At 47.7% G+C, this 26,196-nt stretch overlaps 2 protein-coding genes across 3 annotated transcripts in view; one reads left to right on the top strand and one right to left on the bottom strand.

Moving 5' to 3' along the window:
* ccdc88c (coiled-coil and HOOK domain protein 88C) overlaps positions 1-19,352 on the top strand; it is a 33,048-nt gene extending 13,696 nt beyond the window's left edge. The window contains exons 8-31 of one of the 2 annotated variants that reach the window (XM_040199257.2): positions 477-709; positions 1,084-1,165; positions 2,861-3,019; positions 3,214-3,360; positions 3,439-3,589; positions 3,674-3,855; positions 3,947-4,084; positions 4,192-4,476; positions 4,612-5,409; positions 5,762-5,889; positions 6,015-6,156; positions 6,251-6,361; positions 6,630-6,791; positions 6,930-7,207; positions 8,133-8,276; positions 8,794-8,980; positions 9,084-9,229; positions 9,828-9,917; positions 10,027-10,331; positions 13,271-13,360; positions 13,850-13,954; positions 14,665-14,802; positions 15,008-15,246; positions 17,325-19,352. In XM_040199257.2, coding sequence (XP_040055191.2) covers positions 477-709; positions 1,084-1,165; positions 2,861-3,019; positions 3,214-3,360; positions 3,439-3,589; positions 3,674-3,855; positions 3,947-4,084; positions 4,192-4,476; positions 4,612-5,409; positions 5,762-5,889; positions 6,015-6,156; positions 6,251-6,361; positions 6,630-6,791; positions 6,930-7,207; positions 8,133-8,276; positions 8,794-8,980; positions 9,084-9,229; positions 9,828-9,917; positions 10,027-10,331; positions 13,271-13,360; positions 13,850-13,954; positions 14,665-14,802; positions 15,008-15,246; positions 17,325-18,098 — 5,214 coding nt within the window. In that variant the 3' untranslated portion in view covers positions 18,099-19,352. Of the gene's footprint in view, positions 1-476; positions 710-1,083; positions 1,166-2,860; positions 3,020-3,213; positions 3,361-3,438; positions 3,590-3,673; positions 3,856-3,946; positions 4,085-4,191; positions 4,477-4,611; positions 5,410-5,761; positions 5,890-6,014; positions 6,157-6,250; positions 6,362-6,629; positions 6,792-6,929; positions 7,208-8,132; positions 8,277-8,793; positions 8,981-9,083; positions 9,230-9,827; positions 9,918-10,026; positions 10,332-11,672; positions 12,065-13,270; positions 13,361-13,849; positions 13,955-14,664; positions 14,803-15,007; positions 15,247-17,324 lie in introns of those variants that run through there. The other variant, XM_040199258.2, reaches the window with a different exon arrangement.
* Positions 19,353-19,581: 229 nt separating this feature from the next.
* On the bottom strand, positions 19,582-25,935 carry LOC144388409 (uncharacterized). Its single transcript, XM_078089524.1, has 3 exons — positions 21,561-25,935; positions 19,852-21,494; positions 19,582-19,714 (listed from the first exon to the last, which is right to left on the bottom strand). Exons 1-2 carry the CDS (start codon positions 23,082-23,084, stop codon positions 19,863-19,865), a joined length of 3,156 nt encoding a protein of 1,051 aa, XP_077945650.1. The 5' UTR covers positions 23,085-25,935; the 3' UTR covers positions 19,582-19,714; positions 19,852-19,862.
* Between the last annotated feature and the right edge of the window lie 261 nt (positions 25,936-26,196).

Below are 26,196 nucleotides of genomic sequence, written 5' to 3'. Positions count from 1 at the left end.
CGTATTGTGTATATGGGTAGAAAAAAACATATGTAAGAAAAATAGGGAGAACAAGGAGCTGCAGAAACGGGAGACAAATCACAGAAACCATGCAAGTTCATTGGCTATCTATTTCACCCGAAATAAAATGTAATTAACGTATGTAACACATCCAAAAGAGCAGAAGTGTCCACATACAATAGCCTACTTACGGAATGGTTTCCATGTTTACAACTTTCCTGCTCTTTGTTAACAGCCGCTAGCTCATTTGACACGTGACTGTTGTCTGTTTGATACGTAATATCAAACCGATATTATTGTAAGTCGCTTTGGATAAAAGCGTCAGCTAAATGACATGTAATATAATGTAATATCAAATTCTGCGCTCAATATATTTCTGATAGGAAAAAGTAATTGATAATAAATGGTATTTAGGAAATCTCATTATGCTAAGCTAAGATTTGGTTATTTTTCCTGATGGAATGTTTCTCTTCCAGGTGATTGTTGATCTGACCCAAGAGAGGGACTACCTGTCCAGTCAACAGCCCCAGGAAGGATGCAGGAAACTGGGCACTAGCAGCCCAGTACGAGGGAAGACTTCTGAAATAGTGGGAGTAAATAACAGTGGCTCGTATGCGGCAGTGGCTGGGCTCACCAAGGAGGAGAAGCAACATCTGTCCGTGGAGCTTGCTGACACCAAAGCCAAGCTTCGCAGATACAGACAAGAGCTGTGAGTGTGGATCACGTGACCACTTGTCATAGGGGCGACCCCATGTGGCTGAAGCAGTACACTGCTACACACCACGCCAAGAGGTTTCTGTGGGTAGCACTGCGGTGAAACCCAGCAGCTGAAAGCCATTATACTTGCAAACAGCTTATCATGCTGTCTAGTTCTGATGTGTAATGTAATCACATAGGTGGATCCATTTATTTATAAATAAATATAACTATACACTGCAGAATAGACTGTCTGGAAATAGCTATATTAAAGACTTGCAGTAAGTCTACAGTGTGTTTCTGCAAAGTAATTTCTATTTCAAATTACCATCAATTTTACATAATTACTGTGTATGTGTGTGTGTGTGTGTGCATCCATGTGCGCAGGGAGGAGAAGACAGAGCAGCTGATGGATTCAAAACATGAAGTAGAGCGTCTGGATCAGGAATTACAGAGACAGAAACAAGAGGTCAGGACCTGTTTATGACCTGTAGTGTCATGTGTGTGTGTGTGTATATATGTATATCTACATATATATATATATAGCAACCTTTTTAATGTCCGAGAAAAACATTGCAGATTCTGTAATGAAAATGATGGGTAATTTAACTGTATTTACGTTGACATATATGACAAAACATTTTGTTTACCGGAAACTTTCCACCCCTTTGCAATCCTACATAATACATCAATTTCTCTTTGTAAACTAAGCTGATAGAATTGTTTTCCTTTTTGGAAATTAGCCCGATAATACATTCATACATACCCCCACAGACTTCTGGTGTCTGATGGTGCTTTTTATTCATTCATTCATTTATCCGTTCCGCTGATCCTAAGAGAGTTGCGGGGGGGCTGGAATCAATCCTGGCTAACGTCGGGCGGGAGACAGGGTACACCCTGCTGTGCTGGTCACCAGTCAATCACAAGGCTGACACCGAGACAAACAACCATTCACATCTCATATAGATTAGATTAGATTAGATTAGATTCAACTTTATTGTCATTGCACAGGGTACAAGTACTGAGGCAACAAAATGCAGTTTAACATCCAACCAGAGTGCAAAATAGCAAAAAGTGCAGAGTATGTGCATATGTAAAGTGTAATAAGTGAATAAATAGATATGTACAGTAAGAAATGGATATGCAATAACAGTGCAAATGTTCAGTGGCTGGAGGAAGGGGTGTGGCAGTCAAGCCAGGGTGGAGGGGGGGGGAAGTACAGTCACTGGGGGAGATCTGTGTGTGGGGGTGGGGGGCAGAGTTCAGAGTTCAGGGGGGGCAGAGTTCAGTAGAATGGCAGCCGCAGGGATGAAGCTGTTCCTGAACCTGCTGGTCCGGGAACGGAGCACCCTGTAGCGCCTCCCAGAGGGGAGGAGGGCAAACAGTCTGTGGCTGGGGTGAGAGCTGTCCTTTTCGATGCTGCGTGCCCTCCGCAGACATCTCTTGCTCTGGACAGCCTCAATGGTGGGGAGTGAGGAACCAGTGATGCGTTGGGCAGTTTTCACCACCCTCTGCAGTGATTTACGGTCCGCGACAGAGCAGCTGCCATACCATACTGAGATGCAGTTTGTAAGGATGCTCTCTATGGTACAGCGGTAGAAATTCTCTAGAATCTGAGGAGACAGATGGGCCTTCTTCAGTCTCCTCAGGAAGAAGAGACGCTGGTGTGCTTTCTTTACCAGGGATGAGGTGTTGAGGGTCCAAGAGAGGTCCTAAGAGATGTGGACACCCAGGAACTTGAAGCTGGCGACACGCTCAACCTCCGTCCCGTTGATATGGATGGGGATGTGTGTGCCAGTTTTCTTCCGGAAGTCCACAATTAGCTCTTTGGTCTTCTTGGTGTTGAGGGCCAGGTTGTTGTCGGCGCACCACACCGCCAGGTGCTGGACCTCCTCTCTGTAGGCCGACTCATCGTATAAACACACTCACAGGCAATTTAGAGTCAGCAATACCCAGTAGCCGGAGAGAACCCACACAGACGGGGAGAACATGTAGACTCCTCACAGAAAGGCCGTTGGGCAGAGTCAAACCCAGGACCTCCTTGCTGTGAAGCGACAGCACCCCATGAGGCTAGTTAGCTAGTTAATTCGTCTTTTGTACGGTGAAAGGTAGATATCGGTGTGTTGCCTGACCTTTCCTCTTGTGATTTCCCCCCCCCGCTTAGAACCAGTCGTTGTCATGTGAGGCTCGTTCGGTCCGAGTGTACCGGGACGAAGTGGACTCGCTGAGGGAAAAAGCAGCCCGGGTGGACCGCTTGGAGACTGAACTGTCCAGGTGTAAAGAGAAGCTCAATGATGTCCACTTCTACAAGACCAGAATGGAGGTACACACAAAGCCAATATATATCCATCGTATTGAGCTCTCCTGTGAAGATTCTATATTGGGTATTTTAACGTCCATCAGGAAGATTTATTTTCATCTTTCTTTGTTTTGGAATATTGTTCTTTCACTTGTGAATGTTATGTTAAGTTCAGTAGTCCACTCAGAGTGTGTGTGTGTGTGTGTGTGGTCGTACAGGAGCTTCGCGAGGACAACCTGACTCTCATGGAGACAAAGGTGCTGTTGGAGGAGCAGCTCTCCGCCTCCAGGGGGCGCTGTGATAAACTGCACACACTGGAGAAAGACAACCTGTTACTTCGAGCTAAAATACATGACCTTGAAATGGTATGACACTCATCAGCCACGGTGTATGACCCATGACACAAGGGTCAGCCTTTTTAAAGGTTCTGATCTCATGTGCAGGAGAGGGACGGTGAACGCCGGCGGTTGGAGGAGCTGGTGGAGGAGAACATGCTGCTGGAGATCGGACAGAAACAGAGTATGAACGAGTCTGCTCATTTGGGCTGGGAGCTGGAGCAGCTGACCAAGAACCATGACAACACTAACACAGACCGTAAGACGTGCTGGTCCATTTCTCTGCCCGGACATGTTTTTACTATATTTTGTCAAACCAAATCATTTTTTCCCTTTGCCGCAGCTCGGAAGTCGTTGGTCCATGAGCTGAATGAGTGTGTTTCCAGTCGGGTGTTAAAGCTGGAAAAGGAGAACCGCGAGCTTCAGGCCTCCATAGACGGACTGAAAGAGGACAACCAGCTCCTACAGGAGCAGCAGCTCCACACCCAGGAGCGAGACAGGGAGAACCAAGGCCTCAGCAAGAAGGTAGAAGGACACATCCGTTCTTTAACTATTACTTGTTACTCATTTGCATTTACTAACAACTACAGTGCGTTTATTTTTGTTTCTTTGTTAGTTGGACCGTCTCCAGGGTTTATTGGACCAGGAGAGACTGACCAATCAGGACATGGAGTCTCTGGGAGAGGAATTATTGAAGGAAAAACAGAGTCTGGAGAGAGAGATGTATACCCTGAGGGCAGAGAAAGACAGACAGGTAGTCAACACACACACACACAGGGACTAAGACTGTGTAAACGTAACCATAAGAGAGCAGAATGCATCGTTGGTTCACACCGTGTTGCACTCTTCTTGTCCAATCAGATCTCTGAGTTAGAGAGCGAGAAGCAGCACCTCTCTGACGTCGTGGCGTCCCTGCAAGAGCGCGCTCAGTCAAACAACGAGTCAAGGGTCCGCGAGGTGGAAACAGAGAACCGCCTCCTTCACCAGAGCATCACAGACACCAGCTCCCGATTGGCTAGCTTAGAAACCCAACTCAAAGTATCCAGTGAGGATGCAGAGAGACTGAGGGAGAAGGCGGGGCGCTGTGAGGAGGTGGAGCGGGAGGCGGCGAGGCTGGAGAGGAGCAGGGACGCCCTGAACAGAGAGGTAGTAATACAAAAAAAAATATATATATATATATATATATATGTATATATTTCGTTATCTCTTTATGTATTGGTAAAAGTTAACTGGCTTGATAGAAATTATATAATACAACATACTTCCCTATTTTGCTTCTAGGTGGCTTCTCTGCGTGCATGCAGCGAGCGGTCCGAGTCTTTGGAGAAGCAGATGACCTCCCTGGAGCAGGAGGTGCACAGGCTGAAGCGGGAGGCAGAGGAGGCTCAGAGGGAGCAGCAGCGATTGGGGAGGTACGAGGCGGACAACAGCCTGCTGTCGAAGGAGAACTTGGATTTGCGCTGCTCCCTGGAAAACCTGCGCTCTTCGTCTACCCGCCTGGCCACCCTCCAGGAGGAGCATAAAGAGGCACAGAGAGAGGTGCAGGATCTGCAGAGAAGGCTTGAAGAGACCCAAGAGGAGGCACAAGTACAAAGGAAGAGGGCTGAGAGGCTCGAGCTAAACGTGGCAGCCCAGAACCAGGAGAAGCATCGCTTGGAAGAGGAAGTACAGAGGTCCAGAGAGGAGAGGGAAGACGAGGAGAGACAAAGGCAAGACACCCAGGCCAGAGAAGAGGAACTGAGAAGGGAAGTAAGTGAGCTGAGGGAAGAGCGGAGAAGGAGGGAGGAAGTTGAAGAGGAGAGGAGGAAGCTTCAACTGGACTTGGAGCAGTCCGAGAAGAGCAGGAAGTACCTGGAGAAGGAGAGTTGGAGGATCAGAACGCTGCTGGAGGGGAAAGAGACTGAGCTGGAGGAGAAAGCCAGGCAATTGACCACTGTGAAGAAAGAGGGCGCGGCTCTGGTTAAGGAAGTGGATAGGCTGAAGGAGGTGTCCGTCAAAGCCAAGGAGTTGGAGAGGGAGAACAAGGAGCTGCAGAAACAGGCGACTATCAACAAGAGGACTCTGGCCACTCTGAGAGAGGTGAGAGGACACAGTCTGTCTACATAATTCAATTCTCAAATATTGAATATAGCAGTTTGTAAAGTAAAATAAATTAAAATTCTTCAAATCTCAGAGTGCCGCTCATTTGATCAAAAGCTCTAGAACAGCTAACAGCTATATATGACCAAATGGTTTAAGTCCTTTGACCGGAAAACGAGAACTGTGAAACAGCTTAGTGTGGGTCGAACATTCCTTTTCTTTAACTTAATGCACATTGTACCATCTGTGTGGAAATGTCAATGCGTACGAGTTTCCTGGCTGTAGCTCATGTGTCTGTCTGTGTGTGCGTGTGCGTGTGTGCCTGCGTGCCTGCGTCCGTGCGTGCGTGTAGGAGTTGGTGTCCGAGAAGCTGAGCGTTCAGCAACAGAGCGTCGAGTTAGAGCGACTCGATCAAGAGCTGGAGAAAATCGGGCTCCACAAAGAAAAACTATTACAGCAAGAGCACACCCTGGAGGACAGGTAGTTTGCTCTAATACCCTGCAACTGAGCTGCCATGCTAGGCCTGCTGATCGGATCACAGTGATTGAACACACACATTGTCTGATGGGAAGTTGATGGGCTGATTTATTTTGTCTACACGGCAGCAAGTACAAGCTGCTGGAGTCTCGGCTGGAAGAGACGGTCCAACAGACGTTGAAGATTAAAGAGGAGAAAATCTCCTGTCTGGAGAAGAAACTGGAAGAGAGCCGCACACTAAACACTACGCTACGTGCTAAGCTAACCCCCGTGAGCACACGCATAAAAAAATTATTTTGGAAAATCCCGGTTTTTGATGTGTTTTTTTTGCAGGGTGTGTTACAATTTGTTTTTGTTTTTTCAGGGGGAAGAAAACCACAACTACCAGCAGTGCTCGGGAGGCAACCAGGGTCAAGAGTCAGCCACTATTGAACTGCTCCGAATCAAAGATCATCTCATTGATGTTGAAAAGAATGTAAGATTTTTTTTCCATTGCATAAACGGATTCTATTTTTTGTGTGCGCATACATGTACATTTAATGATCTTTTGGGTTTTTCTCATATTAATTCATTTTATTGTTAATATAATTTCTTGCACTATTAATGAGCATTATTAATATCATCTGTTCAATTATTGAACCATCAGGCTCAACTTGATGGGCCTCTTTATTGAGTTATCAATGTTATTATTAATATATTATTTATTGAGTTATTAATTGTTCTGGTGTCATTACTTTCCCAAGAATGCCTCACTGCAGACAGAGAGCAGTCTACTGAGGGTGCAGCTCAAACAGCTGGAAAACCAGAACACGTCTCTTAACAACCAGATGATGGGGCAGCAGCGACACACCACCACCCTGCAGGAGCAGAACGCTGTCTTACATACGCAGACTGCAAAACTACAGGTACTTGATGTGCAACTCAGCCACTTAGTGTTGTCTTTGTAAAACTGCCAATAAATGACCGTGTCTAAAGAATTATTGTGAGACTGACGTCACTGTTTTATTCAAACGTTAAAGTTCTGATTGTTTCCTGTGTTTCAGGTGGAGAACTCCACACTCTCCTCCCAGAGTGCATCGCTTATGGCCCAAAATGCTGTGCTGCAGGGCCAAGTCACTGCCTTGGAGTCAGAGATGGAATCGTGGCAGAGGCAACGCGAGGAGGCATGGCGAGCCAGAGAGAGCGTGCTCAGCGACCACGAGCGCCTGCTGAGCGTGCACGAGAGGCAAGCGCACGAGTACGAGCAGCTCATCAGCCAGCATGCTGCGCTTAAGAGCAAGCAGAGGGCGGTGGAGAGCGAGCACCGCGCGCTGCACAGCAAGTAAGTGATGACATCCAAACCTCAGTGGTACCATTTTAGAGTTGGATGGTAGATGCAGCAGCCTCTAAAAAGCCTCTGTTCAGTGTGCAACATTTGGTCATTAATTGATTAATTGAGGAAGCCAGAAGGAATTTAGTCCTTCGTTATAGTCGCAATGAAATCCCATCTTTAGCTTCTGTAACAAACGGACAAGATTGCTGCAGGTTTTTAGGGTCCTGATCCCATACTCATACTCACCCAAATGTTGATTGTAAAATGGGAATCTTCTACATTGTATTATTCTGTTAGAGACTATTTAAATCACATGCCATATTTTCCATCAGCTTCCACCACAGAAGGCTCTGGTTCCAAACGCTTCAGTTTCTAAGCTTAAGTGATTGATAGGATATTAAGGAAATAATAAATTGGCTGAAATTGAAGTGAAGCGATCCGTGAGAGAGATGTCTCACTCTACAGGAGTCGGTGGAACTACCGTTCCAAAAGGTGTCCCTGGATGGGCCCTGACAGCGATGGGACATATCAGTATCAAACTGCATGGACCTAGTACAGATGTCCAGGTTTATACAGAGGAGGAAGTCCAGGTTTATACAGAGGATGAACCCCACAAAGGACAAATGTTAATGAAAGAAGGAAGGTGGATTTGATTGTAAATTGATATTGTTTATTGTTACACGCTTAACTACACTATTGGCTAACATTAAATGACTGTTGTTGGCCCCGCAGTGGAAACCGGACTGATATTCAAAAAGCAGAAGACATAGATTTTCAGTTTAGCATCTACGCACAGGTAGTGTGGTCCGGTCTCGGAGAAAGAAAGTAGGCGCTGTACTCGGCTACATGGTATCAAATGTTTATGTGAACGGTAGAACAAAACTCTGCTGTCCTCAGGTCGTAATTACGATGACGATATCATGTCCCTCTGCAGGCATTGTACTTTGCTGCAGCAGAAGGAGAAATGGGAGGAGCAGGAGAGGCACGGACGGAAGGAGAAAGAGGAACTGAACCAGGAGATCCAAAAGAGTCGTCTTCTACAACAAGAGAATCTACAGCTTAAAACAGAAGTGGACAGGTACTGTGATAGCAGTGGTTCTCTTTGAGAAGGTCTGCAGTTAGAGGCGTAGCGTGGATGTTTTGAAGTGGCTTTGTGTGAGGTACTTATTCAAAGTCAATGTATTACCCCGAGGTATCACCTACCATAGACGTGCTGCCAGTTTGCAGCAATAGCAGGAGCAAAGCAATGTGCTGCCCAAAAAAGTGCATATCATTTTAAAGGTGAACTCTATTGTAAGTCATTTTGCTAGTTATAGAAAGTAGTAGAAAAGCAGGCTGCCCAGGTTAAGCCGGTATTTCCTTCCAGTCGGCCTTCTCTTATGTGTCTAAAATATGTTTGTTTACTTTGCTTTCGTATTGTTTCTCTAAACCAGTGACATCATGACCAACCTTCTCGTCATACATTGACCATGAAAAAGCACCTCATGCAACCCCACTGCCAAAGATCCCAACCAGAACCGCTCGATATTATAAATCTACCTGAATTGATGACTTGACTCGTATAGTGATTCTTTATCCTCTGCGTCTCCCTTCAGGTTAATAGAGAGACAATTGCAGCAGTCAGAGCAATGTGAGGGGCTGCAGCAGCGCATAAACGAATACAAGAGTTCTTTGGGCTCTGCCCAGATGGAAGAGCGTCAATGGATGGCCCAATATGATTCACTAATGGAGAAACACCAGGGCCTGGATCTAACCATGACCAAACTAGATAACCACTGTGAGGTGAGCCGGGCCGGCAGGCAGCAAGGAGGCCTGGGTGACATCACCTTATTTTACTTTCCTCCTGCATGACCTGCATGTGTGTTTTTATTTCATTTTGTTTTAGCTGTTGAGCCGCTTGAAAGGGAACCTGGAAGAGGAGAACCACCACCTCCTGAGTCAGATCAACCTGTTGAGTCAGCAGAACCACACTCTACTAGAGAGGAGCATGGAGAGCAAAGAGCTGTATCACCAGGAGCAGAAACTCTACATGTAAGTGCATCGCAACACAAGCTGTGCACCATTAACCAACAGCACTAGAAAACTGTCTGTTCATGTAACTATAGAGCAGACACATCCACTAAGGGGGAGTTATTCACAACATTTTTTTATTTGTAGTACACGTTTTGTGTTCTGAAAAGTGAAGCCAAAGCGGAAGTACCTTCAACCTCATATTAACAGTCCAATGGACCATAAAGTGGAGTATGCTTTAGGCCATGGCTACCTTGTGATTGACAGGTCACCATTAGAGCTGTATACGGTGTCTCTTATGTCAGAGAAGGCCAGATATGGTCATCAGTTCACCGGTTGCTAAAGGCAAGATGGCGATGGCCAAAAATGCCAAATTCAAAGTTTAAAGCGTTGGTCTACAAACCAATGGGTGTGTCCTCTTGTTATGTACGGTCTGTGATTGGAACGCTCCCTGAAGAATCACGTGGAATCCACTTCATGGTTTGGATCACATCAGCTAAATTGTACATTTTCCTAATTAGATCTAAACAATTAGAAAGGTATATTGTACACTAAAGTATACCATGGCGACGAATAACAGGTTACAACGTGTTTCTGTGCTTGTTATTTCTCCATCAAGTGATAAGCTGAATGCTCTACGTCGCCAGAAAGAGAAGCTAGAAGAGAAGATCATGGACCAGTACAAGTTCTACGACCCCACACCTAAAAAGTAATACTTTCATAGATTCATTCATTGGTCTTTTTGGCAGAAACTCGCTGTGTGTAATGTTAGGTGTAGAACCAGCGCCATGTGACGGGTTTGTGTTGTGTCTTGTCAGGAGGAGTCAGTGGTCCGGAGCTAAAGCTTTAGCCAAACTGATTAAACCCCGAAAGGAGAGCAGCAGGGAGAGGCGGCCCGACTGCGACAAGGAGGGAGGCAAAGAAAGAGACAGAGCAAAGAGCGCCCCAGACATTCCGCTGCCTTCCCTGCCCCCTCTCCTCCCCCCTGAAACCCCACCTCCCCTTCCCCAGCGCACAGGAAGTGACACGCCGGACAGCAGCCAGCTCCATAGTAACCATAACAACCACATCGGCAGCACCGGTCTGGGACCTCAGAGTCCAGCACTTACACCTATCGTACGAGGTAAATGCACTGGGTCTCCATACATTGTTAAATGTTGCATATTGACTTACAACGTATCATATGATTTCACCTTTACGGACCACAGGAGAGTGGAACAATGGTTTGAAGTGTTGCATTTTTGAATGCATAACCAGCATATGTGAAGAACATTTTTTGCTAATATTTTGGTTCCAAACTTATGGAACTTGGTGACATCTGACGAGGCAAACATCCCTATGTTAATCCGTAGAGGGCGCTGTTGAACACCACATAATATCAATGACCGTTTTGCACATTTATTCTCATTCTCTGTATCTGTACTCTGCAGTTTCCATAGATACAACTTTCTGACACAATCATTTCAATAGCCCACACAGGTATTATGGAATGCTCTAAACTAGGTTTCTACTGCACTTTTGGGGGAATCTGTGATGTATCATTATATTGTACACTTCCAGGTGGTTCCTGATACCTAATAATGTTCACAGTTTAAAAGTTTGAGTCAGTCAATTTAAAATAAGTGTCAAGCCTTTTGTAAAAGGATTAAATATACTATTGTTAGAATAAAATACTGTTATTAGAATACATACATGCTTTGTGGAACATTCAAAATAGGGTAAATCACTATTGAACTACTCGCAATTCATCACCTTCCATCAAATGTATTGGTAATTATATTACCAATAAAGGGTACGATATCAATGTTTATCAAAGGTTTCTGAAATAATACTTCTAAAGCACAGTAAAATGCCTTTGATCAGGCTATGGATCTTATAACAGTTAAACTGGACTCAAGCCGCTGCTCATACACACATCTTGACGACGAGTGATCACAAGTACACATTGCTTTGTTTTCACACATACAGAAAAAGGTATGAGGCCTACCATTTCAGACTTTCATCTTTCTATCCCAATAACGGAAGTGGGTTCTAATGCATGGTCCAAACTTTGTTTGTTTCTATTTCCATATTGTTGTTTTCAATGCTCTACTCTTACATAGAGGTCTCCTTGTGGCTGAGCTCAATTAACTCTCATAGGTCTTTAAATGGGAAGTTGTCATTATTATACGTTGAAACAAACTGTAAATCTTAATGTACAAATGCCTTGTTTGTCTACATATTCTTTACACGCTTTGCACTTGTAATCATACTTTTTTAAAATTCAGAGTTAGTTGAGGTCAGCCTCCTTTAGACCAATGCATGATTTAATTATTTTCTAATTTAATTCTCAGATTTTCTTGCATGATGTCTGTTATTCATTCAATAACTTCTTAACTAACTTCCTTTTGATTTACCCGCGTCATTATTTCATGGTTTGCCTTCCATCTCTCCCTCCTATCTCTCTCCACTCTCTCCATCTCAGCTCCCCTCTCCCCAAAACGCTTCAACTTCCTCCGCAGTAAAAGTCAAGAGAAACTCCTCCCCTCCTCCTCCCGTCCCTCCCTCTCTCTCACCAGAAGACTGCGATTCTGGTCCTCCTCTGACATCCCAGCTGGGATGAACACTAGCCAGACAATCTCAGCCAACGGAGTATTCTAAAACCCCTCCTCCTCCTTATCTTTAACTATGTACATCATCGTCATCATCATCATCATCATCATCATCATCATCCTAATCCTAGCCACTTCTACGACAGAATGCTCAGCAACACTCATTGCTGTCCTTCTCACAGTAAAGCACATATTATACATGCAGGCACTTCATAAACACTAAACAGTCATACTGCAGATGATCATTCAGAACACACACAAACAGGTGCACGCTGCAGGTGTGAGCCAGCCGGTAATACTCGTAAGTAGTGAGCACACACATGTGCAGATGGTCTATGTGTGCACCATGTTTCCCAGCATGCCATGCTAGCCAGCATATGTCTGCATGTCCCTGATGAGCTGTGTTCGTTCTGATAAGTATCTGTGTGAGGGATGTTTGTGCACTGTCTGCTCACATAATGTTCTTAATCTCCTCTCCCTTTGGATCGCAGCCTTGATCTTAAGAACCGATCTGTTGGCTTTTGTCACCAAACTACAACTGCAATCTCCGTCACCTAGCAACTTTTGTCTATGCCTGTTCACTTGCTTTAACCTTTTGTCTGTCCATCCTCCGTCTGAAATGAGCTTTTTAAGCAGCAGAAGCCAACATGGGTTTTAAGTACTAATGTTTTACGCTAAGATCAGCTAAAAGAAGAAACGGGACACCATATCGGTTTAAAGAGAGGCCGTCTCTTCTAAAAGTAGAAATGATACCGTCTTCCTCCTTCAAAGGAAAATTCGAATGCATAAGAAATTAAACATACACAGACAAAATTAACTTTTGTCTCTGCATTTTGACTTGGTCTGGTACAACTAGTAGCTCAAGTGTGCTATCACTAGCTAGTGTTAGCACCATCACATTGGCTCTCAGTCAGGCTGCCTTTCTATGTCTACGGTCAATTAAACATTTTTAAATAATGTGTAATATCTAGTACTTAACTCTTTGTGAATATAGTTATACGCTCTCATGACTGTTCACAACCTCACTATATCACGTCACAAAGCATTTTATAATGATTTAGAACATCAGGTAGCATAATAATTTGTAATTGCCGTTCATTCACTGACTGCTTTTGCTATGTGGAGCGCTGCAGGGAGGACATATTTGTGTCCAACGGGAAGTCTGCTGGTTCCCTCGACAGAAAGCCAATGGGATTCTCTCATTGTATTTTGGATTGTTGTAGATAATATCACAACTTTTATTTTTGTAAAGCATAACTTTAATCAACGTTAACTAACGGGATGGGATGCCGGGGACCGCCCTTCCCTTGGCATCGGTTGCAAATGTCTTGAGTCAGTGAACGGACTGCTGATGTCCTGCTTGCCTTCCTTGCTGCTTTATGCCGCGCACACTATCATCCACCCCTATCATGGTCACACTATGGCACGCATATCCAAGACAAATCCTTACGGTGCTGTGATTGGTCTACAGGGTTGGCTGACAGGGGCCGTGGCGTTTACCGCAGCAGTACGCCAGGGGGCAGCAGTGACAGTGTCAATGGAGACGATGGACTTGGACAAGGTAATGAAAATGCCTAATGACGACTAACATTCTGCAAAGATGTTGTGGATCCAGCAGAAAAACTGAGCTTGCTGATGAGTGTGGAAGGTTTCGGCGTTCCCAGAGTAATTACGGTATAGCAAAATATAAATTTAAATATTATTAATGGCATAAAATATAAGAATTGTACAGACTGTACACATGACAATAAATATACTGGAGCCCTCCAGTGTTTCACTCGGTGTCACTGCTTGGTGCGATTGTGAAGAAGGTGATTGTTTGACCGTCAAAACCTAAAGTGAGAATCATACAAATATATTGTGTCCTTTTTCAAAAATGTGTGCCTGTAAAGAAATGCTTACATCTTAAAGTTGAAAGGGGATATTTCTATAGTTTATTACTTATATTAATCTTAGTATGTAATGATGATGAATGATATTATAAAAACCGAAAGATATGTTCCCTCTTAATATGAATAATTCATTTGTTTTACTCCTGGCTGCCCCCCAGGTCAGACTCATGCAGCTCTGAGCTCAACTCCCAGACATCCATCACCCTCATTGGGCCCAACTAGCAGCTCCAGACAGGGACAAGGCCTCAGCCGCAGGACTAGAGGTATGCACACTATTCATTCTAATACCAACATCTAGGGCTGTGCGGTATACGGGTATAAGGTTTCTGTATGGTATGAATTTCTCACGTACCGTTCATACCGGTGTTACGTCATAACCACTGACGTTGCTCTTCGGCAGGCAGCAGATTTTATTTTTACACGTCATCCCAAAGCGCCCAGTGGCCGGAGCTACTTGTCTTACGTGTGTTGAGATTGAGTCATGGTTATAACTTCATAACAACAATGAATAACCCACAACAAACACTCCAGAGAGACCAGAGATGCACCAACACAACTTGTGTCCAAGAGAGGAGCTGTGTCTGTTTGGAGGGTTTTTGGTTTTGGAAAATCCAACGTGAGTTACGTTTAAAAAGTTATAAAACAATTTATTGCAAAGTTTGTCGAGCCTCTGGTGGCAACACTAGCAGCCACAACAAGCTACCACGCCAGCCAGTTGCGAGCAAGTTGGCCGGCGAACAGCTGTTTGCAGCCACAACAAGCTAACACGGTAACAAGCTAACTGCCGTTCAGGTAGCCACGGTCCTCTTTGCGATCAATGAATTTGTGTTTACTTGAAAACAATATTGTGATATACCACGATACCGTCAGAATCTTAATACTGTGATATTGATTTTTGGCCATACCGTGCAGCCCTACCAACAACCCTTCTTCAGTGTTTGTTTATATTATAATGGTGCGTGAAAATGTACAGGTCTATTATTTGATGAAGACTCTCGCCACAACTCCACTGACTCCGTGTCTGGTCAACATGGCAACGGGGGAGGACGCCCAGGGTCTGCAGACTTCAGCCACAACACCTCCAGCTCCAACTCGCCTGTCAACGGCAGAGGTCCGCACACACGCACACACACACGCACACACACACGCACACACACACACACACACACACACAGCTGTTCAGTGGTATACTGTGGTATCCTGGTAGATAGATAATAAAGTGACATTATCTGGTCTCTATACAGCTCATGCATGTTTTATATATAATATTCCTCAGGTTTCAGTCTGTAATAACTCAATATTTCTGACTGTCTCAGACTCAGCAGATCGTCAGGCTCGCTCAGCCAGCATCTCTAGTGATGACGTCATGGGTCTGAGCCAATCACAACTGACACTGTCACGTAGCTCCACCCTACCATACGACCACGCACCACAGAGAGCCCAACCGCAACGAGAAGGCGGGGTTAGGACAAAGACCCGCCCATCATCCCCTGGAAGTGAGATGGTGTCGCTGGAACAGTTTCTACAAGAGAGCAACCAAAAGTCCCCTCCTATGGTAAGAGTCATATGCATATATTATGAAAGGCAGGTTTGCTAATATGTTCTGTATGTACACACATGGAAACAGGTACATAGACTCAGTATCCACCTCGCTCTCTACACATCTCATCCCTGAGACAGTGCGTTACCCTACAATTAAAACATTGTAATACTAATACAACACATTCCTTGCCTCTTCTGTGGTGCATTTTAGTGCCAAATGGGTTAAAGACCACGGCCTCACAGTGACTAACAAATACTCACCAGTGAGACGAGACAAATTGTTATTACAGGGCTCCCACGGGTGTGTTATTTCCATTGGAGAGGTATCTGTACAGGTCATGTCAGGCATTATAATGCGTGATTGGGGTGGAAAGTAAGACATTACAGATAAGTCCCCTCAGAAAAACGGAATGTGTTTTTTATGAGAATAAAATTCCTTGCCTATGATTATGAATGAATCACTCTCAATCTTAAACCCATCTTGAAGATAATGGTTGATGTGGTGCATGTTGGGATTAATATGAAAGCATAAACAAGGCAATGTTATGATGGAAAGGAGCCGTTGATGAATTCTCCTCCGAGCCTCGAGCCCCCGCAGTCTGCTGGTGTTTGTTTGGTTTTGAGCGGGTCATTCATCACACATAACACTCACCGGACAGCCATGAGACCCCTTGAAGGGGTACCACAAGGAACCTCCCGGCTCCTTGTGTGAGACTGTATGGTGCAATCGTGCAGTTAAACTCAAGACAGACAGGCAGGCAGACAGAAAGAAGAAGTCCTTTCTTTTAGTTGGCTGTTGTTTGCTGAATTGTTATTAGTCTGGAGAAAAGCCAGTGAAGCATTTGTTTTCTTGGGTCAGATATTTGCCGTACTGAGAGGAGGTTTGACTGTTTCAGGATAAAACAATCTTTAAGGATGATGACATAAAGGAAATAAATTTAAGCTCTTGAGTTCCATCGGACCGCTCAATGCAGTTCTGTTGGACTGTATGTCATTTCTTCCTAGAGTCACATATTTGAGGTTACGCCAGCCTTTGATCAGTTAATAAACAGCCTTTAATGTGCTTCACCATAGAGCACATGAGTGGCCGTCCAGAAAAGTGAGGCTTAAATGACGTGTTAGTCATTGTCCAAATTCCTGAAGTAATACTTTCCACCTCTATCCACCAGCTGTGAGGGAGACTCCTGCCTACAAATCAGAAATTTCATTTCCACCTGTCATCAGTGTTCAGACCGTGAGAATATCGCTTAATGCCGATCTGCTGTTTCATTAAAAGAACTGTGACGCCCATCATAATTCTTATTCATCGATGACACCAAAAACAGTTTGCTAATGACCTTGCAATAATTTGTTTTCTTGCAAGAAAAATCGACTTGGGTGAAAACTGTGTTCCCAATCCCAATTTTAGATTTTTTGCTTGTTTAAAAATGTGTTTTTACCAAAATAACATTTTGCTAGCTGTTTAGCTGAATCTCATTGGCGGATGTACTCTGCTAAATGTTTTTATAATACAGTGTTAATACTGGGGGGGCGGGGGTCATCTCTTTTGAGCCATATTCTGGGAGGTACCACATGCTCCATATTCCCAATGTTTCCCTCAATCCAACTACCACAAAGCATTTTACACACACAAAACAGGGCCAGGCGAAGTACTTGTCCAACGGGTTGCTGCTTTACGGGGCTCTACAACTTTTCTTGACAAGGTTTTACGTTCCACGTCTTATGGCACTTTCCCCCAACACATGTTGAGTTCAGTCTGCTTTAGTTCATTTGACAAAATTAAAACGCAGCTGTAACAAAACAAGTTACTGATATTTTTTAAATGGTTCCCGAAGTTCCATGTGATTACAAAAGCCTACAAAGTCCACAACGAGGTGGAGACATCCGTCCAATGTCCAAAGTTGGAGACAGTCACTGAACCGAGTAGCGTACCATACTAATGTGTCACACAGCAGCTATGTCCGTAATCAATCAGTATATACAGACGGGTAGTGGTGTGTGACCTGTCATCTGCTGTGTCGTTAGATATCGGAGTCACTGAACCTGTGAAACCAAATTTCCCTTATTTATTCTTTCATCTTTTTTGTCTAGGTGTCAACAGGAAGCAAGGAGGACTTAATGACGGACTATTTCACCAGAAGTCCCGCCTCCATGGCTCCCGCTGGTAGAGATCAGGTGACCCCCACCAGCTATGTCACGCCCACTGTGCAGTCGTCCAACCAGAGGCCAGGCCAAAGCGTCAAACCCTCGCCCCGGCAGCCTGTAGGCCAATCCCCGGTCTCCGGCCAGCTCGTCACCCAAAGAAGCAGCCAATCACTGAGCAGGGCTTTCAGCCTCGCCTCAGCTGATCTCCTGCGCTCCAACGGGCCAGACGGTTTCCGTGGAAATGAAGGCCAATCAGATGTGGTCATTCGGAGACAAGGCGGGGGGGCTAGTGCAAGAGAGCGTCCGCTCTCTGCTCGACTGGCTGGCCCGACCAATCAGCATGGAGAGGGCAGCTTCTTGAATCCGCCTATTCATCATTCGTCCTCTCTCAACCTGCAAACAGAGAGGCAAGCAGAGAGAGAAAGAGAGCGAGGAAGGACACCCGTCTCTCGAAACGGCCCCACCTCGTCCACTACCTACCACCACCGCGGAGAGGTCGCCATGGTAACCCCAGTCAGGGCTGTGCCAGCAACGCGGCCTGACGAAGCCTCTGAGCTCGGGGAGGTGTTAATGGAGGGGCAGTTGGGTGACTCCTCCCACTTAAATAAAGAAAGCGCGACGGCGGGGTGTGTCTCTGTGGAACGCCCAAAGAGCACGCCTGCTTCCCCTGACCCCAACGACGACCCTCAGACTGTGTGGTACGAGTACGGCTGCGTCTAAACACTGACTCTAATGAACCTCCCTGGGTGTGGCTGTGTCTAAAGACAGAAACCAAATGCTCAGACTACAGTCTGCTGTGGCTGAATCCAAACCCGAGCAGTCTGTCTCTGGACTGCGTTTTGTACCGTGGCATGCATTGTGGATAAGAGATCAATCGTTGATAATCTTCCTTAGCATTCAGACATGAACGCCGCTACACTATAGACGCTTTCTGAGATGGCTGCAATTCATTTGTCTGCTGTTTTATTATCGCCCCTGTTTTTAAATTTAAATTTAAATGGAAATCTGAAGTCTCACAATCCAGCACACGTAAAACCTACACGAGTTCGCGTCCTCGATGCAGAATACTGAATGGCTTGGTCTATGAGCTGGAACTCTTTTGACCTTTTGGCCCCTGAGAACGTTTACCTGGAGGCCAGAGAACAGATCTTCCTCACCGAGAGAAGTGGTTTGACTGAAGCGAAGGCGACTAGAAGCACCAGAACGACTGAATGTATTAGATTTCTCCTCCTCTGTTATCCTGAACAAACACTGGAAAAGAGGAGAGAGAGTAGGAATGGACTTGAGGGAATTGAACCAGAGACTGTCGATGCAGAAAGGCGGGGAAAGGTGAAGAGCCAGAATTAATCAGGAGGATGGATAGATAAACCGGGCCGGAGGGGAGGTGCTCATCCCAGTTAAACTACAGTCTTCTCTCTCCATCTTTTAGATTATGTCCCAGCATGCAACACTCTTAACACTTTACTGGAAATGTTGCACATTGTGAACCAACAGTAGTTTTACTTACACACACACACACACACATGGATACATAATGATATACACAGACAGAGAGGAGCTGTCCTTCAGGGGCTTGGTTGTTGAGTTGGACTTTGTTTACACACACACGCCACTGGGTAAACCACTGGGTTTTGGTATGGTGAAGTGCCCACTGCACAGGGAGACACTGGGATCGGGAGAGTTACTCTGCACTTTGGCAATAGAGGTTTTATGATGACTGAAGTGTTTGTTTGTAAACATGATTGTGTTCTCATGCTATGATGGTGAATCATGTTGTGCTCCTTTCACTCAGTCCGACGCTTTGATCCACAATGGAGCTCTGTAGAACCATAGAAGACGCTGAGTATTTCACCTGTCGACATAACTCTTGTATTTCACCTGGTCTGTATCTTCAAGGTTTTTGTTTTGATGTGACCGACTTGGGACAACCGTTTTACATTTTGTGTCTTTTACATTATATGTGCCTTGTAACTTTATGGGAGGAGAAGCCTCTTCCTCTGAACCTGCAAGGTGCATTATTGGAGGGGTGGGAACACAAGTGCCCCCATAGCCGAGTTTGTTTTGTCTCTGATTTAATACGTCTGAATATAATCATTTTTATGGTGTTGTTAGGGTTTGAATTGAATTGCTACTTGTAATTATTTGAGCAACAGTTGTGGCAATCCACGGGTGTGGGCAAAAAGAATCTGCTGGGAGTCACGAGTGGTTGCACAAAAAAGGTTTGATTTATTTCTAAACGTCCAAACAAAAAGAAAAAAAAGCCAAAGTAAGTTCTTCCTCTTTGGAGGGTTTGGGTCCTTCGGTCCCGCTCGACGGTCCAGCACTCGATCTCCTCACTGCAGGGAAAACAGAAGAAAAGTCCTTAGGGGTTAACGCATATGTGTTAGCGCAGGCCTCGGCCTGACGTCAGCTCCTACTCACGTCTAGTTCTCCCTGGCTGTTGGAACGGTTGGTCCTTTATAGTGGGGCTCACCTTCATCAGCCTCATGAGCCGCAGCTGTGCCGCTCGTTGTCTCCCGGGGGGGGGGGCGGGGCGTATCCCCTTTTAGTCACCTGACCTTGGTGCTGATTGGTGCTCCTAGGGACCTGCACCCGTGGGTTGCCACAACTCCCCCACCCCAGCAGAAAGCCGGGACCCCGCCGTCCCGCCCACATACAAACGTCCCGCCGGGACAGTGCATCCGCGTTAGCATGTTCCTTCCCTGGTCGGTGCTCCACCGTGAATTTATAGTCCTGGAGGGTCAGGAACCAGCGGGTGACCCTGGCGTTGGAGTCCTTTGCCTGCGCCATCCATTTCAGGGGGGCATGGTCGGTCACCAGGGTGAAACTCCGCCCCAGGAGGTAGTAGCGAAGCTTGTCCAGTGCCCATTTTATGGCGAGCGCCTCCTTCTCCACAGTAGAGTAAGCGCGTTCGTTTGGCAGAAACTTTCGGCTGATATACATCACCGGGTGCTCCTCTCCGTCTCGTACCTGAGATAGTACTGCGCCCAGTCCCACTTCCGACGCATCTGTGTGGACTAGGAATGGGAGAGAGAAGGCAGGCGTTACTAGCACCGGTTTGGTGCACAAAGCCTGTCGTAGGCACTCAAAGGCCCCGTTAGCTTCGGTGTTCCATTTGACCTTGTCCGGCCCCCGTTTTCTCGTCAGGTCATGCAAGGGGGCTGCCATAGTTGCGTAGCGGGGAATGAACCTCTGGTAATACCCCACCAAACCTAGGAATGATTTGACCTGGCGCTTGGTCTTGGGTCTTGGCCAGCTGAGAATGGCCTCTACCTTGGCATCCTGGGGTCGCACGTTGCCCCGTCCTATGCGGTAGCCCAGGTAAGAAGCTTCCTCTAGGCCCAGCCGGCACTTCTTTGGGTTTGCCGTGAGGCCTGCCCCGCGAAGGGCCCCCAGAACAGCTCTCAGTCGGCTCAGGTGAGTCTCCCAGTCGTCGCTGTGAATTACAATGTCATCGATATAGGCTGCGGCATACCCTTGGTGCGGCCGGAGAATCTTGTCCATTAACCGCTGGAATGTGGCGGGGGCTCCATGGACACCAAAAGGCAACACGGTGTACTGATATAGGCCTTCGGGGGTGGCGAAGGCCGTCTTCTCTCTGGCCCGAGTTGTCAGCGGCACCTGCCAGTAGCCTTTGGTGAGGTCCAAGGTGGAGATGAAACGGGCCGTTCCCAGCCGGTCTATCAGTTCATCCACCCTGGGCATAGGATAGGCATCGAACTGGGAGGCGTCGTTGAGTCTACGAAAGTCATTGCAAAAACGGTAAGAGCCATCTGGCTTGGGCACCAGTACCACTGGGCTGGACCAGGCACTGTGGGACTCCTCAATGACCCCCAGCTGGAGCATTCTACTCACCTCCTGCCTGATGGCCTCTCTCCTCGCCTCGGGGACACGATACGGCTTCACCCGAACCGTTACTCCTGGCTCGGTCCTTATGTCATGGGTGGCCACGGCGGTCCTGCCCGGCAGGTCGGAGAAGACATCCAGGTGCTGCCACACTACCTCACGTAGGTCTTGCAGCTGACTCGGGCTGAGATGGTCTCCCATGGGCACATTCGGTAACGGGATCCGAGCGGTAAGGGCCGGGGTGGGTTGCGCCGGCGGTCCTGGAAGACTCTGCCATTTTTTAAGAAGGTTAACATGGTAGAGTTGTAGGGGCCTGCGCCGGCCAGGCTGACGTACCTGATAGTTGGCTTCATTGACCCGTGTCACCACCTCATAGGGTCCCTGCCACTTAGCCAGGAACTTGCAGTCTGCGCTGGGGACCAACACAAGAACACGTTCTCCTGGTTGGAAGGCACGTACCTGGGCACCCCGATTGTACACTCTGGCTTGGGCCTGCTGTGCCTGTTGCAGGTGTTCCCTCACTACTGGCCAGACTTGGGCCATCCGGGTCCTCATTTGGTCCACGTGCTCGATGATGGTGCGATGGGGTGAAGGCTGACTCTCCCAGGCTTCCTTAGCGATGTCTAAAAGTCCGCGGGGTCTTCTCCCGTACAGCAGCTCGAACGGGGAGAACCCTGTGGACGCCTGAGGCACTTCTCTTACCCCAAACAGAACGTAGGGTAGCAATTGGTCCCAGTTCTTCCCATCGGCCTCCATTACCTTCTTAAGCATCCGTTTTAGCGTCTGGTTGAACCGTTCTACCAGGCCGTCCGTTTGGGGGTGATAAACTGATGTTCGTAGTTGCTTCACCTGTAGCAGTCTTAACATTTCTTTTAAAACCCTTGACATGAAACAAGTGCCCTGGTCAGTGAGGATTTCCTTTGCTATTCCTACCCTACTGAACAATAAGAACAATTCTTTACCCACCGCTTTGGCGGTGGCAGCTCGCAGTGGTAGAGCTTCCGGGTATCTGGTTGCATAGTCTATGATCACTAGGATGTATCGATGACCCCTACTAGTTTTGGGCAGTGGACCTACAATGTCCATGGCAAGTCGCTCGAATGGTTCTTCGATAATTGGCAGGGGGATTAGCGGGTGCCTCACTGAGGGCCGGGGGGCCACTAGTTGGCACTCTGGGCAGCCGGCGCAATAATCCACGACTGCCCTTTTCATGCCGGGCCAGTAAAACCGGGTTTCTATCCTCTCCCGTGTCTTATCCATCCCTAGGTGAGCGCCCATAAGGTGGGAGTGGGCCAGATACAATACCTTACTGGTGTAGGGGCGAGGGACTACTAACTGTTCGACTGTCTGCCCTCCTTTCTGGCACATCCTATACAGCAATGAATTTTTTGTAACAAAGAAGGGGTAAGACAAGGCACTCACCGGGTCGATGGGCTGTCCGTCGTGGGCGAGCACCCGAGCCCAGGCGTGTTTCAGGGTGTCGTCTTCTTTCTGGGCTGTAGCAAACTGGCCCTTTCTGTTCCCCATCCCGTCCGCGACTAAGGGGAATTCTGAGAACTCCGTAAGGCTCCCGCCCTCCCCCCCTCTGGGGATTTGGGATCCCTCCGTAGCGGTGTCCGTATCGGGGGTTCGGCCCCCCGCCCGGTTGGAGCCTCCTGGTGCAGTCGAAGGCGAGGGGGGAAGGGGTCTTGCCTCTTCCGGGGGGCCCTCGTCGGACGAACCGGACGGAGCGTGGGCCGCACAGGCAGCCCTGGGTCTCCCGCGTCGGATGGGTCTTGGCTGGGAGGCCCTATCGTGCCCTCCCCTCGGTCGCAGACCCCAAAATCTCTCAAAAATGGGGCAGTCGCGTCCAATGATCATGGGGACCGGGAGGTCGGGAACCAGCCCAGCCCGTATGGAAAAAGATCCCCGGGGGGTACACACCTGGATCCATCTCGTTGGATATGCCTTGAGGTCCCCATGGACGCAGGTCACCTCGATGCGTGGCCCCTCTTCTCCTTCCGCCCACTCAGGGCGGATCAGGGTAACCACACTACCCGAATCTATCAGGGCTGAGGTGTCCTGGTTCCCGACCCGAACCGGCACAGTTGCGGCGCCGGGTATTGGGGGGGGTCCAACAGGTAGTCATGAGGCACCTCCCTGGGCGGTGCTGTTCCTCCGTGCTGGCGGAGGGCATGGGCACATCGCCCGCAGGGCACTGCCGGGCAATATGTCCTAACTGGCCGCACGAAAAACATCTCCACTCAGACCTGTCGGGTGTTGGGCGCGGAGCGGTTCTCGGAGCCGGGCGAAGAAGGGTTGCTGATGGCCGGATCGGAGCCCGTCCCTCAAGGCCTCGGGGAGCAGGGCATGTCCCCGCCGTCATCTGCTGGCTGACCCGATGGTTCTCCAGTAGGTTAATCAGCTCGTCCACCGACGCGGGGTGGTTCTGGGCTGCCCATCGCTTGGCGTCGAGAGGCAGGGCCCGGATGCAGCGGTCCATAACGACGCGGTCGATGGCAGCTGGACCCTCCCCGGTCACCAACCAGCTACGGGTAAGCCTCCCCAGGCGCACCACCTGGCTCCGCACGGGACCCTGGGGGTCGTACACCCAATCGTGGACCCGCTGGGCGCGGCCGGCTAAATTGTGCCCATAGTGGGCCAGGATGGCCCCCTTCAGCGTTGGGTAGTCTGTAGCCTCCCTGGTCCCGAGGTCTTGGTACGCCCTCTGGGCGTCCCCTGTCAGAAAAGGCGCCAGAATGTGTGCCCACCTGTCTTCCGGCCAGCCTTCACGTTCTGCCGTTCGTTCGAAGACCTCAAGGAAGGCCTCCACATCGTCTCCGGGGGTCTGCTTTGTGAGTAGAGCTGTTGGGGACGCGTGAGGGGCCCTTGGGGTTAAGTTCTCAGCCAGCCGGTCGAATGTCCCCTGAAGGGCTGCCATGCTCTGCACCTGCTGCGCCTGGGCTTGGAGAAGCCTGGCCATCGCGGCCTCCATTGCTTCTCCCATAGTCTCCTGCTTTCGGGGTTACGGCGGTGGAACTAAAGAATTGCCCGCATCCTCCACCATATGTGGCAATCCACGGGTGTGGGCAAAAAGAATCTGCTGGGAGTCACGAGTGGTTGCACAAAAAAGGTTTGATTTATTTCTAAACGTCCAAACAAAAAGAAAAAAAAGCCAAAGTAAGTTCTTCCTCTTTGGAGGGTTTGGGTCCTTCGGTCCCGCTCGACGGTCCAGCACTCGATCTCCTCACTGCAGGGAAAACAGAAGAAAAGTCCTTAGGGGTTAACGCATATGTGTTAGCGCAGGCCTCGGCCTGACGTCAGCTCCTACTCACGTCTAGTTCTCCCTGGCTGTTGGAACGGTTGGTCCTTTATAGTGGGGCTCACCTTCATCAGCCTCATGAGCCGCAGCTGTGCCGCTCGTTGTCTCCCGGGGGGGGGGGCGGGGCGTATCCCCTTTTAGTCACCTGACCTTGGTGCTGATTGGTGCTCCTAGGGACCTGCACCCGTGGGTTGCCACACAGTATATGGATGAGTAGCTTGTGCAGTTTGAAGAGTGAACAAAGAGAGGTGAAGCAGACGGGTGGTGCTACTGTGACCACACAGGAAGGATGCTCCAACGACGTGTCCCCTTGTGGGTTTGTGGGAGTAGACTGGTTCATTCCTCTGCAGCGTTCGCTCTACTTCTGTGAACCATCTGAGCCGGTTTAGTAGATGTGACGGAGCGCTGGCGCCGCCCAGGTGCTGTCGATGCTCCGTTACCCGCTGCCGCCTACAGTGCTCTTTATCACTTTCAAAAAAGTGTTGACCCCATTTATCAGCTAGACACACCAGCACGGGGAAATGGGGGCCATGTTGAAGAATACCAAAGTTCCCCTTAAGTGAAACGTGTCTTAATCACACACACACACACAATCTCACACAACAATGAGACACAACAAGTCAACACCACTGGAGCCTCTACTAGTGGTGAGAGGTATGACTGATAAGTTTTCCTCCAAGCACCGCAGACAAAGTGAGGAGGGGGATGAAGAGGTGGGGGGATAGAGGAACGTGGAAAAAATAATCTTATTCTAATTACTGTGATGGACTGACCTTCTTCTGGGACTGCTGTCTGTCAACGCTGACGACTGACTTCAAAGACTTTCCTGAGAGCACTAAGTGGATGAAGAGGAGAAGGAAGATGAAACACTGGAGCAAGTGAATATTTGACTGGATTCCATCACTTACCTTTCCGCTCACCTGTTGAACAAAAAGCACACGTCAATATGCAACAAGCTAAATTATTTTACATGTAACATTTGTACATGACATTAGAGTTTTATTAACGGGCAAATGTTCCCAGGCTTTTTAGATACTTTTTTGTAAAACCCTCTGGAACTGGAGACCAAAAACCCACCTATTTTCTGAATAACCCTGTATACTGGGGAAAGATGCAGTTCCAAGAGCTTTTTTAATTTTTTATTGTTAAAACATGATTTGGTACATGTAGGGTGCTGCTGTCAGTAGACCGGGAACCGTCTCCTTATTGCTGTTTGTCCCTGCTGCTCATGAGCACGATGCCCGGTGGGCCAGCGGGCGGATGAACACCAAGGACGAGAGAAGTGAGAGCAGAAGGTGGTGAGCGGCCACTGAGGTCCCCCTGGCTCTCATGTGACTACTGTTTAGAAGAAGCTACTAGAGTGACTTGGTAGAAACTGAAGTTGAAGCTTTCTGCTAATAAAGATTTACAAACTTGAACTGATGCTCCTACTGCATTGTGTTTTTCATTGTCCTTTCAGGACGGTCAGTCTTCGTTGGTGCCAACTGCGCTCAAGAGCTCCGTACTTAATATCAGTGTTGTGAAGGCAACCATTCCAAATGTTTACCTTTTTTATTTCCTTTTGCTGAGTGTAAAATATCATGGACAAATGATATGAATGTTGTGCTGCATGTGGATGGCATCAGCTTGACAGGTACCAAATGTTGCTGATCAATCATTGGTTTGAAATTC

Source organism: Gasterosteus aculeatus, chromosome 15 (assembly GCF_964276395.1).
Source record: "Gasterosteus aculeatus chromosome 15, fGasAcu3.hap1.1, whole genome shotgun sequence".
Lineage (NCBI taxonomy): Eukaryota > Metazoa > Chordata > Actinopteri > Perciformes > Gasterosteidae > Gasterosteus > Gasterosteus aculeatus.
The sequence above is the reverse complement of the archived record's forward strand: the minus strand, read 5'-3'. Positions and strand labels throughout refer to the sequence as shown.

What these genes read in the sequence shown, in the direction of transcription:
- LOC144388409 (XM_078089524.1), bottom strand. Translation starts at nt 23,084, where the DNA reads ATGATCATTGGACGCGACTGCCCCATTTTTGAGAGATTTTGGGGTCTG. An exon ending in TCAATGAAGCCAACTATCAG is followed by an intron (nt 21,495 to 21,560) that starts GTACGTCAGCCT and finishes AAAAAATGGCAG; the next exon opens with AGTCTTCCAGGACCGCCGGC.